At 48.4% G+C, this 12964-nt stretch overlaps 2 protein-coding genes across 2 annotated transcripts in view; one reads left to right on the top strand and one right to left on the bottom strand.

Moving 5' to 3' along the window:
- Positions 1-12964, bottom strand: part of EVC (EvC ciliary complex subunit 1) — a 313725-nt gene that overhangs the window by 209497 nt on the left and 91264 nt on the right. The gene's annotated exons all lie outside the window — the stretch shown is intronic.
- CRMP1 (collapsin response mediator protein 1) overlaps positions 1-12964 on the top strand; it is a 69178-nt gene that overhangs the window by 53888 nt on the left and 2326 nt on the right. The window contains exons 11-13 of the mRNA XM_060147363.1: positions 443-613; positions 7463-7642; positions 10320-10485. Coding sequence (XP_060003346.1) covers positions 443-613; positions 7463-7642; positions 10320-10485 — 517 coding nt within the window. The remainder of the gene's footprint in view (positions 1-442; positions 614-7462; positions 7643-10319; positions 10486-12964) is intronic.

Raw genomic sequence — 12964 nt, 5'->3', positions numbered from 1 at the left:
TGAAAGTGTTCTGTTTTGTTTTGTTTTGAACCACATCTTTGTCCACGTAAAGATGACTTTGTAAACTGTGTGTGTTCGGGTTTAGGGTTGAGAGTGGGTATGGAGGCTTCCTGTTGCGTAAGGAATCCCCAGGTCACACCTTGATCACTCACTTGGAAACAGTAGATTTTTATTTTCTGTTAAACTTGGGCCCAATGAAACCGACCAGATGTCAGGGTGGCCGTTGTGGAAATGTCATCACACCTCTGAACGGTTGATTACATTTCCGCTCTGATGAAGCCAGGCCTCTGGCACTCTTTCAGGGTGGCCTGGTTTCAGCAGGGAGAGGAGAAAACTCCAGAGTCCTTGTAAGGACTCCTGTTGGCTGGTTTCGATCTGTGCCTGTCTGCCCCTTCTGGTCCTGTTATGAGATGCTCTTTTCACCAATGGATCTTGTCTTCAGGCTACTGGCAAGATGGATGAGAACCAGTTTGTTGCTGTTACCAGCACGAATGCAGCCAAGATCTTTAACCTGTACCCCAGAAAAGGGCGGATTGCCGTGGGCTCAGACGCCGACGTGGTCATCTGGGACCCTGACAAGGTGAAGACCATAACAGCCAAGAGTCACAAGTCGGTAAGTCCTGGTTTATCAGTGACACTCCTGGCTTGGGTGAGCAATTCTTGCTCTGCAATCATTTTAGAAGCCTCTGGTTAAAAATGACTTAACGAATTTTCCAACTAGAATGTGATCTGATATCTGGCATGACTCGGTCTTTCAGATTTCTCCTCCAGTTGGAGAGATTGGGAGAAGGGTTTGGAGCAGGCTCAACTAAGCTGTTCTTGCATGTGTCTCTCCCACGTCTCTCTCTCTCTCTCTCTCTCTCTCTCTCTCTCTCTCTCTCTCTCTCTCTCTCTCTCTCTCTCTGGGGCTCCTGTGTACAGATGCATGCATTCTTAAACAGCTGACTCTGCTCCTAATTCCATGGAGCAAGCCATCAGGCTCAGAGAGGGGACGTATAAGGTCCAAGATTCTTTCTCCAATTTACTTATCAAGCTGGAGAGGGTCTGATCTGCTATATCAGAAACCCACTTCAGTTTGGGGCTGGGCTCGCAGTCATCAAAGGAAAGGACTGGACTGACTCGTGCACACTCTCCCGGGCTCCAAGCCCCAAGCCTATGGGTGTGGGTTTTCTCTGCCCTTCATGTCTTACATGCCCTTGATTTCTTCACTCATCCATCAAACCTCTAAGGATGCAGAGAGACACAGGACATCTTTCCCTCCCTGAGTGCTTGCTTCAGACCCACTCTGCATGGTCAGCAGCAGTCTTGGGTCCAGATCAGTGTTCACACTCACAAGACACAGAGTCCTCAGCCTGGTCCCTGGTTCACCAAAGTCTGTTACAGGGCGTGGGCTGGGAGGCAGAGCGTGTGCACACAGCATCAGTCTGCGATGGGAGTCCTCACCCCCCTCGGCTGCCATTCCCCAGCCCAGTGGTCACTTGCTGGTGAGGGGCGAGACCACGTGCATGGGGACAGAACACCAGGCACAAGGAAGCCTCAAGAGAAAGTGACAAGGACCACTTGTAGCAGCTCATGAGTGTGGCCCCCAAGGTCCCCCTCGGCCACAAGACCCATGGCCTGGGGACAGAGAGGTCTGGGGGCCACACTCATGAGCTGCTACAAGTGGTCCTTGTCACTTTCTCTTGAGGCCTCCTTGTGCCTGGTGTTCTGTCCCCATGCACGTGGTCTCACCCCTCACCAGCAAGTGACCCAGGTCCCCCTCGGCCACAAGACCCATGGCCTGGGGACAGAGAGGTCTGTCCAGCTTATCAACCAGTGGTCATTCTTAACATAACCAGAGCTCCCTGATGACAGGCTGGCTTCCCTCACCCCCCTCCCTGGGGACAGGTCAGGAGGAAATAAGCCTGAGGTAGCCTCCCCTGGAGAAAGGTGTATGCTGTTCTCCACACTCACCGCCCAGCAGACACACGACTCCGTTTTAATTACTATGGACACGGTGATGTGCACAGACCAGGTGGGCTCTGGGAAGGCAGGAGAGGCACGCTGCCCCCCAGTGGTGTCAGCTCACAAGGCCGTTGTGGTCCAGGGAAGAAGAGGACACTGGGTCAAGGAGCAGGGGTTCCAATTGTTATCAAATTCCAAATATTATCAAATATTATCTTGTAGTTACTCTGTGCTTACATTTTCCATACATCATCTCACTTAATACAATAATCTTCTAAGTTAGGTATGTTATTATTTATGAATAAGTAAGAAAATGGACAGAGAGAGGATACATGTATGAGTCTCCTGGGGCTGCTGTCACAAAGTACCACAAACTGGTGGCTTGAAACAACAGAAATTGACTTTCTCACAGTTCCGGAGGCCTGAAGTCTGAAATCAAGATGTCAGCAGGGCCGGGCTCCCCTGAAGCCTCTTGGAGAGAATCTGTTCCATGCCTTTCTCCTGGCTTTTGGTGTCGCTGGCCATCCTTGGTCTGTAGATGCGTCACTCCGATCTCTGGCTGTCTCCCTATGTCTTATCATCTTATAAGGACACCAGTCATTGGATTTAGCGCCCACTCTACCCCAGTGTGACCTCATCTTAACTAATTACATCTGCAATGACCCTATTTCCAAATACAGTCACATTCTGAAGTACTGGGGGTGAAGACTTCAACATACCTTTTTGGGGACAATTGAACCTATAATAATAAGTCACAGACCTGAGATTACCCATGTGAGAAGGAATGTTTCAGATTCGTTATACTTGAAAAGCGTGCCCTCTCTGTCCCAAGCCAGATTTGAATTATTTTCATAATAAGAAGAGGACAATTCAGGATGCCATGAGACCAGTTGGCCACAGCATTTTTTCTGTTCCATTTTCTCTGTTTAAAGCAATGCAATTCACATAGTACAAGAAACAAATGTTTTTCAGAACATGGATCGAAAAATGCTGTCTTAGAGGTTGGTTTTATTTTTTCAGTTTTTTTTTTTTTTTTTTTTTTTTGTGGTATGGTACGCGGGCCTCTCGCTGTTATGGCCTCTCCCATTGCGGAGCACAGGCTCCGGATGCGCAGGCTCAGCGGCCATGGCTCACGGGCCCAGCCGCTCCGCGGCATGTGGGATCTTCCCGGACCGGGGCACGAACCCGCGTCCCCTGCATCAGCAGGCGGACTCTCAACCACTGCGCCACCAGGGAAGCCCTATTTTTTCCGTTTTAAAAACATTCCTTTTGACAATGAAAATCATTTCTTATATCTTGATCGGTGATTAAAAATTTAAATCTACTTTTCTGTAAAAAGAACACAATTTTTATTCTTTCATATCTTCGTGGGAAAAGTATTTGCTTCAAAGTATCACCCCATAGGTCACATACATGCTTGTATATCCAGAGACTACCTCGTTTTTTTACAGTCTTTGTTTAGATGTAATTCACGTGACATAAATTTCACCATTTTAAAATGTACAGCGCAGCAGTGTGTTTAGTATATTGAGAAAGTTGTACAATCACCGCTACTAATTCCAGAACGTTTTCACCCCCTCAGAAAGAAACCCAGTACCCATCAGCAGTTATTCCCCATTCCTCCTCCCCAGGCCCCTGTCAACCACAAATCTGCTTTCTTTCTGGATTTGTTTATTCAGGGCATTTCCTATAAATGGCATCACACAGCATGTGGCCTTTTGTTTCTGTTTCCATTTACCTGGTATCATGTTTTGGAGGCCCCTCCACACTGTAGTAGGTATCAATCCATTCCTTTTTATGGTTGAATAGTCTTCCACTGCTTGGATAAACCACATTAATCCATTGATAACCACATTAATCCATTAATCCATTGATGGATATAAACATATACCATGCTTATCCACTCATCAGTGTCAGGCTATCTTTTTTTTTTTTTTTTTTGCCGTACGCGGGCTTCTCACTGCTGTGGCCTCTGCGCTCCGGACGCGCAGGCTCAGCGGCCATGGCTCACGGGCCCAGCCGCTCCGTGGCATGTGGGATCCTCCCGGACCGGGGCACGAACCCGTGTCCCCTGCATCGGCAGGCGGACTCTCAACCCCTGTGCCACCAGGGAAGCCCTCGGCTATCTTTTATAGGACATAAAAGACTGAGGAACAGTAGTTGCTGTTGCTGAACAGTAGTTGCTGGAGAGGTACTGGGGAACTGGGGCTCCAGGATGGGAGACACAACAGTTTTTTAAATCATAGTCTTTTGTATTATTTGAGTTTTTACATTGTTTGTAAGTACCTTTAGGAAATAAAACAATTAGCTTTTATTTATTTTTTTAACATCTTTATTGGAGTATAATTGCTTTACAATGGTGTGTTAGTTTCTGTTGTATAACAAAGTGAATCAGCTATACATGTACATATATCCCCGTGGGATAGGGAGGGTGGGAGGGAGACGCAAGAAACAATTCGCTTTTAAAACTCTATGTGGTTGTGGGACTTCCCTGGCAGTCCAGTGGTTAGGACTCTGTGCTCTCACTGCCAAGGGCGCGGGTTCGATCCCTGGTAGAACCCTGGTCGGGGAACTGAGATCCCACAAGCCATGCGGTGTGGACAGAAATAGAAAAATTAAACAAACAACAACAGCCAAAAACTCCATGTAGTTGTGAAATGTAGAATGTGACATCTGTGGGTAATATAACCTGAGCCTCATAAGAATTCCCCAATTGAGGAATGCCACTGTGGCGTGTAATGTGTCCTTCCTCTAAGAAGACAACTAACAGACCACGCTGGGCTGAATGAGTTGGGCAGTTGTCTAGTTTTGACTGCGAGGTAAGTGATTTGCTTCTTGTACTGCCTTTCAGTATTTACAATGGACACTTGGGCTTCAGCAAAATTGTAAATTACTGCCTAGCGGGGTCACTTCAGGGTGACTCAGGAAGTGCTAGATGAGCAGATGTTAAAACTGAAAACAGATCTTCTGCCTGGGGCCTGGGAGGCAGCGGCCACAAAGAGTCTAAAGCATGGTATTAGCAGCTGTTTGTAAAAAATTAGCATCGAAGCCCTGAGTACGCACCTAAAAACCATCAAAAACAATAAGAGAATCCATCAGCTGATTCCAAATCAATATAAAGAATTGATACCTTTTCTATGAGATAATTAAAGAGCACTTTGAAAAACAGAATGGAAATCAAAACCCTGTTTCTAATAACAATCAAAACTAAAGAGTTCCATAAGCGCAAGTCCTTTTATGCTAAAAACATTCAACAGAGTAAAAATATCAGTTCTTTCTAATTTATAAAGTTGAAGTCATCGCATCAGAAAATGGAATGGAATTGTTTTTTAACTAGAAAAACAGAGTTCCTAGATAGACAATTTGAGAATAGCCAAAACATTTCTAAGAAAACGAAAACTAAAGAGAGCGCTAATCATCCCAGTTATTAAAGCATATTATAAAGCTACAATGATTGAGGCAGATTGGTATTAGCAGAAGAGAAAAGAGAGCCAGGCAATAGACCGACCGCATATATGAGAGTTTGGTTTCAACAAAGGAGACTGTTAAAATTACACAGACAGTTATTCAACCAATTGTGTTTGAATACCCGGCTCATAGGGCTAGGCGGCTGCTGTACTCTTGACCACAAAACTAATTCAAAATGGGTTGAAGATTGAAATAAAATAAAGTTATAAAAGGACTAGAATAAAACACATTTTTTAAAATGATCATTTTGAAGGGGAGAAGACCTTTCTGAGCAAGACACAAAACCTAGAAAATACAAAGGAGAAGATTGGTCTGTTTGACCACTGACTACATACAAATTAAACCAAGAAAAAAAACCCCTCTACATTGCAGCAAATGATAATTAATACTTTATGAGATCAAAAGGCAGAGGACAGACAGGGAAGTTTGGTAATACACAGTATTGGCAATACACAGGACAAACAAAGGGAGAGATTTTTTAACATTGAATATGTCCTTAGAAACCATTAAGGAAAATACCAAGAACCTAATAGAACAGGGTGCAGAAACGCAGTGACAGAAGAAGAAATATACAAAGGGTTTCTATTCATTTAAAAACAGATCCGATCTCAAATACAAATCACTGCAGTGAGATGCTGTTTTTACTTGTGCCGGTGTCTGAGATGCCGGGGTTTAGTAGGATGGAGCTGAGGTGGGACTAGCAGGCCGACAAACTCATGGAGTTTTGTTGGGAATGGAAATCAGCGCTGCCTTTTTTGGAAGGCAAATCTGTCAAAGTTAAAATTTGTTTACGCTTTGGCCCAGAGTCCACATCTACGAAGATACTCACACGTGCCGGTGTGGACACTCAAGTGTGTTTATTTTGCAAAAGCAGGGCAAAGACCCACATGCTTGTCCTTGAGAATTGGATGAGTAAATGATAGTATGTCCCTGGGGTGGAATCCAGTGCAGCAGTTTAAGGACTATCAAAACATTTTTAACCCACGACATGGGAACATTCGCTGATGGGGAGCATTCTGTGAGGTAAGGAGAAAAACAAAGGTGAAACTGTCCAGAGCGCTTGGAACATGAGAAAGTTACTCACGCACAGAAAATATATGGGGCTCCAGAAAGGTCACTGTGGGGCAGGCATCTCGGTCTGAGGTCAAAGAGAGACCTGCTTTTTAAAGTTACGTATCTTGGGCTTCCCTGGTGGCGCAGTGGTTGAGAGTCCGCCTGCGGATGCAGAGGACACGGGTTCATGCCCCGGTCCAGGAAGATCCCACATGCCGCGGAGCGGCTGGGCCCGTGAGCCATGGCCGTTGAGCCTGCGCGTCCGGAGGCTGTGCTCCGCAACGGGAGAGGCCACAGCAGTGAGAGGCCCGCGTACCGCAAAAAAAAGTTACATATCTTTTGTACCGTTTGAATTTTTACCGTATTTTTACCCTACTTTTTGAATAATCAAAGAGTTTGGCTGGTGGTAGTTATATTCACTTTAGGACTAATGAAAGGAATGCATATTTTCTAGGAAATGTTTTGTCTTTCAAATGAGTAAATAAATAAATATGACCTTACCTGGTGCTGGAGGTCATTTCATAGACATGAAATTACGAAATATTCCCCCGCTGCCCATGTCGCGTCAATTGGTCCGATGCCTTCAGAAAATAATTTGGCAGTCTTTCAAAAGCTCATATCCTTTGACCCAGTAATTTAGTTTTAGGAAAAATGAAAGAAAATGTTTTTAAAAGAAGACCCCAAAATGTTCAGTTATAGTCAGAGGGGCTTCATTGCCTAACTCCAGGAGCCCCATTCACTTTCACGATGCCCCAGACGATATTAGTTAGATTATATAAAACCACCAGCCACGTAAACGCCCGACAGTGAGGGGCTGATTATGCAAATGAAAGTGTACACAGGAACATTACACAGTCCTAAAGGTGTTTTCCAGACAGAGCAAGCATTGGAAAGTGCCTGTGATAGGATGTGTAGCAGGATCACCATTAGGATGACAGGGCTGATGTGGAGAAAAGCCCCGGAAGCTGGATAAAAGCCCGCGTTTCTTGCCGTGCAGGCTGTGGAGTACAACATCTTCGAAGGCATGGAGTGCCACGGCTCCCCGCTGGTGGTCATCAGCCAGGGCAAGATCGTCTTTGAGGACGGCAGCATCAACGTCAACAAGGGCGCAGGCCGCTTCATCCCGAGGAAGCCCTTCCCCGAGTACCTCTACCAGCGCGTCAGGATCAGGAACAAGGTATGTGGAGCCAGGGTATGTCGTGTGCAGAGCGAGCAAATGTCACAGCTGCACGAGCCCCCCCTTCCTCACGTGTCAGATGAGCTGGGATGTGACCCGCCTGCGTCTCAGGCTGGAGTGAGGACCAGACGAGACCAACGAGGTGCCAGAGATGTGCCAACTGTAAAGGGCTGTGCATGTGGGGCGATGGGAGGAGTCCTGGGAGTACACCAGCCAGGACGCACATCCTGCATCATCCTGGGGGGGGGGGGTCTTCACCACTCCCTCTTTTAGGTGTCATGACCTTCCTTCTGTAGATCAGAACCCTGGCGCTCAAGGCAGTGCAGGACTGCCCAGCATCACACAGCTGGGAGAGCTCTGAAGCCCTTAGTGCCATTTGGTAAAAATAAACCTCCCTAGCCCACTTGAGGGGTGGTAGAACTGCCTCTAGACTCCCTTCGATCTGCCCTCTTTTCTCCTTCTCCTTGCTCCCCTTCCATTCTGCATCCTCCTTCCTCCCTTTTTCTTAAGGGGTCTTAGCATGGACTCAGGAGGTCCAAGGGCATGGAGTAGGCACGGGCTCTGTCCCGTCCCCAGTCCAGTTCAGAGGAGGAAGTTTGCTCATGCTTCAGAAAGACTCCCATCTGTGATCAATCATCTTCCCTAATTAGGTCCCTCCCATCACCATGACAACCTGCTTCCCGCACTAAAACGGCTCATGTCTGCCAGAAAGCCCAGCTTTATTTGTGTATGTGCACGGGTGTATGTGTATATGCATGGGGTGCTCCTGTGTGTATGTGCTCCTGTGCTCGCTTATGTGTCTGTATATGTGTGTGTGTGTGTGTGCATGTGTGCCCACCTGTGTATGGTCCCACTCTTCTTGTGCTTCCAGTTTAGATGCAAGAGCCCAGAGGCCTCCTGGCATTCCCAGACTCCCAGGCCAACCATCGCAATGCTCTGTGTCTGTTTACTGTCCCTCTCCACGCCTTAAAGTGTAGCATCCCAGGTCAAGGATGCCAAATTGCACAGATGTTATGCGTCAGATGGGGAAATGATGGACATGGAGAATTGGCCAGTTAGATCCGAAAGATGGCCAGGGATAGCGATGTGGCCACAGCAGGCTGAGAGACAAAGGGACGCGTGTAAACTCCTGTTTGGGACACCCACCAAGGGGGCAGAAACACACCTCGGCTGGCTTCATTCCCTCTAAATCAGTTTGAACCTGAGGTCTGTGGTTAACAGTCAGCATCTGTGAGAGGTGGATGCCGGACCTCGATGCCAAGACGTGATCTGCAGTGGCCAGGCGGACAGGTCCCCTGGCACAGGGCCACCCTCCCCGCATACCTGAGGGCAGAGCACGGAGGCCAGGCCAGGTGGGGGACGGGCCCTGCCCCAGAACCTACGTCTGGCCAAGCTGAGTTCAGAGGTCACTGAAGGGAACTGGGGGGTAGGAACACAGGCCTGGAACCGGCTGGAACCAGGGAAGCCCAGAGGCGCAGGAAGCAGGTATTGGGAGGGATGGGGCAGAGACAATGAGGTCCCAGGGCGTCAGGGGAGCAGGGCTCCTGGGGGCAGAGGATGGGTTATCACCAAGCAGTGCTGGGCCCTTGATATTGGTGCTGAAAAAGGACCCCTTTGTTGTAGAGGAGGGAGCCTAGGGCTGGAGTCGGGCGCTGTCACCTGTGCAGGGGAAGAGGGACGTGAAGCTGGGGTCAGGGCACTGTCACTGACTCACAGTGGGAACTTGCACGTGTTCCTGGCCACACTCTGTCTCCCAGGGCCTGGGACGGACGCCCACACTCCCCTGGCCGGCTCTGAGCTCACCAGCAGGCTCCCAGCCTCCCACCGGAGCCCCTGTAGCTTTTGGCTTCTCTGCCTCATGGCTCTCTCTCCCAGGACAACTCTCCACCCACGGGGATGGAGGCTGTGCGCTGTGTCCCGTCCAGGAGGTTTGCCCCCTGCAGTAGCCCTGAGCCAGGTGCCCTCAGAGGCGGCCTTCTCGTTCTCTCTCCCTGTGGTGGGTGTTCTCCCTCCTCTCTCCCCCCTCCTTTGCGGGATCACCTTCCAAACTACCTGCCCCCAAATCCGCGATGAAGACGACCCCCTGATGCCACCAGTCCCCGATTCAGGGGTCCTTGTCAGGGTGTCAGGGAAGTGTTTTCCTCTTGGAAATAGCTTTGGAGTCCTCCTGCACGAAGCTCTGTATGTGTCTGTGCTTGTGTGTGTATGTATATGTGTGTGTGCATGTGAGTGTGCACTTGCCTTTTTATGAATGTGTGTTGGATTGTATGTGTGTGTGATGTGTGTGTTATATACGTTAGTGTGTATATTAAACACGGTGTGTATGCAGGCATGTATGTGCACGTACATGTATGAATTGCGTGTATGCATGTGATTGTGTACTCTGCATATTAGCGTGTGCAGGCATGTGTGTGCACGCACGTGTGTGAATTGTGTGTATGTGGAGTGTGTGTGGGGTGTGCATGCATATGTGTGTGTGTGCATGTTTGTGCGCATGCATATATGTGTGCCTGTGCACGTGTGTGAGCGGGTGCCTTGTGTGGTGTGTGCACGAGCACATGTGTGCATGTTTGTGCATACGTGTGTGTATCCCCGAGGAGACCATGGTCACTCTCCTGCACGCGGGAATGCGTACATGCATCTTGTCAATCAGTTGCTCTTCTTGTCCTCTGTTTAGGTTTCTGGGTTGCAGGGGGTTCCCAGGGGCATGTATGATGGTCCTGTGTACGAGGTGCCAGCCACACCCAAATATGCAACCCCTGCTCCTTCTGTCAAATCTTCGCCTTCCAAACACCAGCCTCCACCGATCAGAAACCTCCACCAGTCCAACTTCAGTTTATCAGGTACGAAACGACAGCGGCCAAGGTTCCCCACCCCACAGCGGCTCCCAGAGCCCTGAACTCCTGAGAAATGAATCCACGGCCTCAGGCACTCAATCAGGAGCCGAAGATGGGAGTGTGGGTTCCCCTCCCCTCCCGGGGTTGGGCAGAGAGGGCTGGGGGAGGTCAGAGAGCAGAGAGGGTCCGTGGGAGCAGCACAGAGATACCTGACCCTGATTTATGAAGAGTCTGCCTGAAAATTGGCCTTATGCTCTTCCTTAACACTCTTGGGGACATTTTACACTCTTACCCATGAAGCTAAGTGTGGAGAGGGGAATCAGAGTAGCTGCCTTTGCTGGATGTACGTTCTGGGTCGGGTCTTCAGCCATCCATGGTAGTACAGCACACATTCTCATAACTCATGACTGTTTCATCTTCACAACAGCCCTGTGTGTAGAGTGCTGTTATTCTTAAGCCTCCAAGACATTCAGCGTCAAAATGCCGGGACTTGGTGCTCAACAAATGTGTGCAGACAAAATCAAAAGTCACGTGCTCCTTCAGACTTTCTGAAGGCTCCTGGGCCGTGTGTCTGCAGTTTCATCAGATCGCCACACAAGGGCAGGTGTGCACATGTTGGGACATTGCCTTGGAATTTCGAATATTTGAGGTGTTAGCATGAGTTGTATGCTGTGCTAGGTGCCAGGAATACGGTGATGAATAAGACACAGCTGGGCAGGCTCAGTCTATTCTAGAGGTCAGCAAACTTTTTCTTAAAAGGCCAGGTAGTAAATATTTTAAGCTTTGTGAGCCAAGAGGCAATATCTAAGACCATTTGAAATGGAACCATTTAAAAATGCAAAAAACCATTCTTAGCTCATGGGCCGTAAAAACAGGGCTGAGGGCTTCCCTGGTGGCGCAGTGGTTGAGAGTCCGCCTGCCGATGCAGGGGACATGGGTTCGTGCCCCGGTCCGGGAAGATCCCACATGCCGCGGAGCGGCTGGGCCCGTGAGCCATGGCCGCTGAGCCTGCGCGTCCGGAGCCTGTGCTCCGTAACGGGAGAGGCCACAACAGTGAGAGGCCCGCGTACCGCAAAAACAAACAAACAAAAAATAAACAGGGCTGAGTTTTCTCAACGGGCTGACTTCTGGTCCAGCAGGAGTGAAGGACATTTAAACAGAAAAGGCGATGTAGTTGGCAAAAGAGAGAATGAAAGGGGCAGAGAGAAGATGAAATACTAGTTTAAATTGCGGGGGTGACAACCTACCATCCATTCAGGGATTACGCAATGGGGAGCATGAATCAGAGGGTCCCCCAGTCCAGTCCATCTCACTTTCCCTGAGCCTGTCATGGAAGAGTTTCTCCCACACCGTGTGATCCAGTGTCTAAAGAAAACTAATATTTTTGCACAGGTGGACCCTAAACACAACTGGAATATTTCCTCTGATGCTCAGTCAGCAGAACAGGGATTGGTTGCAATGCTTGGAAAACTGTGTGCAACCTCTCAGGGAGTTTGCACACTGGATCTCTGGTCTCATGTTATGCAATTCACGATTGCAATTAAATGCTGAGAGACATTCCCTTCCTTTTAGAACAACAAAAAAACAATGAAATGGAAAGTCTGCAGGAAGTGTCCCCCAACCATCCTTCTTCTCCCTGTTGAGCACCCACTTCTCTCTAAAGCCCCAGCACTGCCTTTGACCAGCCCCTCAGCAGTTTCACAGGTGACTCCATTGGATACCAACCGCACAGACACTTTCAAACATCAGGATGGACTTCACAGATGTCCTTTTAATTTATTTATTTATTTATTTATTTTTGGCTGTGTTGGGTCTTCGTTTCTGTGCGTGGGCTTTCTCTAGTTGCGGCGAGCGGGGGCCACTCTTCATCGCGGTGCACGGGCCTCTCACCGTCGCAGCCTCTCTTGTTGCGGAGCATAGGCTCCAGACGCGCAGGCTCAGTAGTTGTGGCTCACGGGCCTAGTTGTTCCGCGGCATGTGGGATCTTCCTGGACCAGGGCTCGAACCCGTGTCCCCTGCATTGGCAGGCAGATTCTCAACCACTGCGCCACCAGGGAAGCCCCACAGATGTCCTTTTAAATATCTGAGTGAGGTTACATCATAAAGACATAGCATGGTTTATTGAAGTACTGTCCTTTTGTACAACAGGTATTTTCAAAGTACCTGGCATGCAACCAAGCAGGGTACAGATGCTTGTGAGGTAGAAAGATATTAAGCACTTGGCCTGATTTCTGGGTCTAGGAAGACACACTGTCTATCAATGAAACAATGAGAGAAAATCAGTCAGTACTCTAAACCAAATTCGTTGTGGCTTACACAGATCATATAAAGTCAGAGGTAGAAAGACCTCATCTAGTTATTTTTGTCATCATTTTCATTGAAGTCTTAATTGGTAAATCTTTGATTCCTTATGAGGGTCAGCATTTTTCATGTGTTTATTTTCAATTTCCTCTTTGGTGAAATCATTGGGAGTGATGGTGAGAGG

The sequence above is a fragment of the Lagenorhynchus albirostris genome, chromosome 4 (genome assembly GCF_949774975.1).
Source record: "Lagenorhynchus albirostris chromosome 4, mLagAlb1.1, whole genome shotgun sequence".
In the NCBI taxonomy this organism is placed as follows: Eukaryota; Metazoa; Chordata; class Mammalia; order Artiodactyla; family Delphinidae; genus Lagenorhynchus; species Lagenorhynchus albirostris.
Note: the sequence above shows the minus strand (reverse complement) of the source record. Positions and strands in the feature narration are given on the sequence as shown.